The following is a 3,966-nucleotide window of genomic DNA, read 5'->3' on the forward strand; positions in this document are numbered from 1 at the left end:
GTGTGTATGTGTGTGTGTGTGTGTGTGTGTGTGGTGTGTGAGTGTGTGTGTGTTATTCGGAAAAAGAGATAATGATAATTGCTTGGTCAAATTAAAGGTTTTTATATGGAGTTCTTTTTACACGACATGGTCTCTGGCGAGAAAATAACTTAAATGTATCTTTATTATTGCGCTCATGGGGGGTAGAGTGGTCTAACTACACTTTTTCTGTCAGGGGAATATATTAGATCAATATATTTTTCAGAAAAGCATGAACTATGAACGACATTTGTGGTACAACTTCAAGAAGGTTCTACATAATCACTGATTAGGGGTTAATTGAATTTATTTGACCTAAAGATCTGACAAGTTTTATTTCGTGGCAGTAATACGTTAACTTTGACCAAAATTCAGGCCGACTCACTCTTATTCTCAAGGACACAATTTTGTGCAGGTTAATTTCATTCAGCAGTTCGGAAATTCAAAGTCTATTGCGCATGGTTTTACATCGTTGAGGTGAAATTCGCAGTTTAATGCGAGTTAGCATGCCTAAGTAAATTGTGCTGGTGATAAAAAGGTACATGTACCACAATAAAAATTTGATTGTTAATAAACCTAGCCTTTTGAGTCTTCTTTCATGTGAATAATAATAGGTTCTCTTTAAAGTAGGCCATGCTGTAAAAATAACATTTTGGTACTACAATTAGAGTTCAAAGCATCAACGTAAAAAAAGTGAAAATTGGCTTTTTTCCACGATCATGTGGCGGATTTCTGCAGTTGCTAGAATATTCAACGTCAACTGAAGAACATACTGCGAATATTGTGGCAACAGCAGAAACTCACAGAGTATGCTGATATATCTCCATTTCTCTGATGTTGAGTTAAACCTACCTTCTATCTCGGGTGACAATGATCAAGTGTTGTTGCGGTTTTTGAGAAACACAGACCTAGACCAAAAAAAAATTAAATAAATAAAATAAAGAAATTAAAGAACAGGAAAAAACCCCGCCATATGATCAGTAAAAAATGCAAATTTTCTAGGTTTTTTTTTTACAAGGGCGTTATGAACATTAGTCAAAGCAAAAATGTGTTGTTTTTATAACATGACCTACTTTTTAGGGTATTTAGTATTACTCATGTGAATGGTGACGCATCCTGACCTCAAAAGACTATTTTTGTTCTTTACATAATCAAAAAGTGATACCTTTTTTAAAAAAAATCGCCAATGTATTCCTATACTATAGCTAGGCAGTTAATTTCTGCTATGCCAATGACACCAGGGCAAACTAACCCTTCAAAACGGCTATGTTTCGTTTCCTGGCGGGGGAAAAGACTTTTTAATCTTGACAGAATAACAGATTTTATGCTCTGCCCTTCTTCTTTCCTTCTAGCTTTCTTACCAATTCGTGATACAGACATGAACACATCTGGAATGACGTAGTAACCAGGGCTGAGAGTAATATAGCGTCTCAGCAGAATGGCCGCAAAACCAGTACTCGATAAAAATGTTCCCTCCATGGGAATTGAACTCCGATCTTCTGCGTGCTATGGCAAAGCGGCCAACCCTTGCAGCACAGACGCCAATCTGTAATGGGAACATTGTTGGGCTTTCAGATGAGGTAAAAAAAAAAAAGGGGGGGGGGGGGGAATAATTTGTACATCAGTACAGGAATTATCGTTCTCTACATTTATAACCAGTTTCTGGCACCGCTGTTTGCAGATCCCCCCCTCCCCCCATTGAAATTCCTCTGTATCTTAGGCAGTTCGATTTTCTTTTCTCTGGCAATTCAAGTCTGCCAAAGTAACGCTTTCGTCACTTCCATATATATTTTTTTCTTTTATTAAACTGACATGTGACTCGTTTGCTATGCGTATGATGCCTTTAAGACGGAGAAAAAACATTTTTGTCCATACTTTAGTACTTTTGTCTCTTGTTAAAACTGTAAAGCCTACTACACAGGCTTGCACAACAGAGATCTTTTGCAATATGATTTTAAAAAATAACGGTTAGTGTTCTTCTAGTCATATCTTCGCCTCTCTCAACAACCCCGACTCCACTCCATTTCCCCCCAGGGTCGCCCACTACTTACGATTTATCTTTGTGCGGTACGTCTTACCAACAAGCCCGTAAAGCTATACTGAGAAAAAAGGCAGAATGACACCTTATGATTACAATATGCGTTTCAAACTACTTAAAACCGTCTGCAGGTTAATGACATAAAAAGAATTATTTTAAAAATGTCTTGCTACCAAGTGTCTAGGGGAAAGAATGGCATCTATGTTGAAAGGCAGACTGCCTAGAGGTACCACGATAGTAGTTGCTGCTGACGAGGGTGTTAGAGATGGTTGTCCTTCGCCAGTCGTAGCTTGACAGGGTCTAGTGAATAACGAACTGTTATTAAGTTGACATCCCACTAATGTTTTTTTTCTTATTGAAATTCAGTGATGCAGATTTCATAGGACTGTGATTGTGAGCAGTTGTGACAGTGCCGACGCAGATACGATTTTTATTTTGCTGAACGTTGTTCTCAGAGTTCCTGTAAGGCCCGTGCAGATTATTACTGAGCTCTGTGATAATGGTCGAAATGTTGTTGGAACAATTTCGGAGTGTGATACCGAAAAAGGACATAATTTTGAACACTTTATGGACCATCTGAACTCTAACGCTGTTTGCATAACCATAAAGGCTCCAGTTTGCTTGTTTCAGTTGCTGATATAGTCCCTCTCTATCAGCTCTGTTCTAGAATTTTGCACAAACAATCTGAGAGTTCAAAAAATACAAATTGACGTTAGGGTTGTCATAATATCTGGTTTTAAAGTTCGCTTTGAAATTGGAAACATTTAGGTTTTCCATCATGCGGGAATACGGAGGGAGCTCAAGGGTAAGCTTGGTTAGTGGTGGGTACCGGCCCTTGAGCTGCGGGCACCGGTCAGTGAGTAGCTCTGTGACCATCAACTCTCATTCTCCGCCGCTTCTCTTGCAGCGCCATCGCACTCTGGACGACTACCCGATGCAGCACGGCCTGGCTGACGCAGTGCGCATGCTCGAGCGCCGTCGTCAGGAACAGCAGACGCAGAAGCGCAACATGGCGGCGGCGCTGAACGAGAGCAGGAACCTCAACTCTTACAGCCGGAGGAGATTCGACGTCGCGCTGGGAGTGAGGCGGGACGAGAAATTACCCCCGCCGAGCGAGACGGACCAGACGCTGTTCTGGAGGGAGCCACGCCCCTCTTGGACACGCCCACGCCACCACAGCGTCTCCGGCAGTGTCGCGGTGAAGAGGGAGGAGCCGCCCGTGAAGCTGGCGGAACGCCCGGACTCAGAGCCACCTCTCAGGTCGTGTCTCCCTCGACGGACATTCAACCACGCCCGAGGAAGCCCAGAGGCGTACCCTGGTATACGTCAGCTGGTTAAGGAATACAATACAGAGTTACGCGTTGTGTGCACGACGCCAGGCGAACGCAGTTGTGCTGAGGCCTGGCAGTCAGGGAGGGCCTCTGTGTTGAGTGACGTCCTGCTTGTGCCTGTTCAAGAAGACATGCCGGAGGATGGAGGGGAGGAGGAGGATGGGAGCGTTATGTCTCTCTTGTCCCTGCAGGAAGACGAGGGAGAGGATGAGGTGGAGGGGGAAGAGTTGTTTGGGGATCAGCTGGACGGAAGGAAAGAGGGAGCTGCAACCAGCCCAGATGGGGGTTCGCTGTCTGGAAAAGTCAAAGATGCAGCCGACACACCCAGGTTAGTTTGTGCGCGAGTTTGTGTGGGTTTGCTTGCTCATGAAAGTGTGTGCACAGTATAGTGTTCAGATACTTTTCTGTATATTTTAACACTGATTGAATCTTACGAATTTGTGCTTGCTTGTGGATCTATTTTTTCAACGCTGGTGCCAGAATCTTCAAAGAATGTCTGTTTTGTGGTTTTCAATCATAGAGAGAAGGAGAGATAGAGGATAGAGCGAAAGCGAGAGAGAAAGAGAGAGAGAGAGAGAG

At 43.2% G+C, this 3,966-nt stretch overlaps 1 protein-coding gene across 1 annotated transcript in view; it reads left to right on the forward strand.

Moving 5' to 3' along the window:
• LOC101862884 (neurofilament medium polypeptide) overlaps positions 1–3,966 on the forward strand; it is a 35,819-nt gene that overhangs the window by 27,092 nt on the left and 4,761 nt on the right. Inside the window, exon 4 of the mRNA XM_035971195.1 lies at positions 2,964–3,672. Coding sequence (XP_035827088.1) covers positions 2,964–3,672 — 709 coding nt within the window. The remainder of the gene's footprint in view (positions 1–2,963; positions 3,673–3,966) is intronic.

Source organism: Aplysia californica, unplaced genomic scaffold (genome assembly GCF_000002075.1).
Source record: "Aplysia californica isolate F4 #8 unplaced genomic scaffold, AplCal3.0 scaffold00391, whole genome shotgun sequence".
NCBI classification, from domain to species: Eukaryota; Metazoa; Mollusca; class Gastropoda; order Aplysiida; family Aplysiidae; genus Aplysia; species Aplysia californica.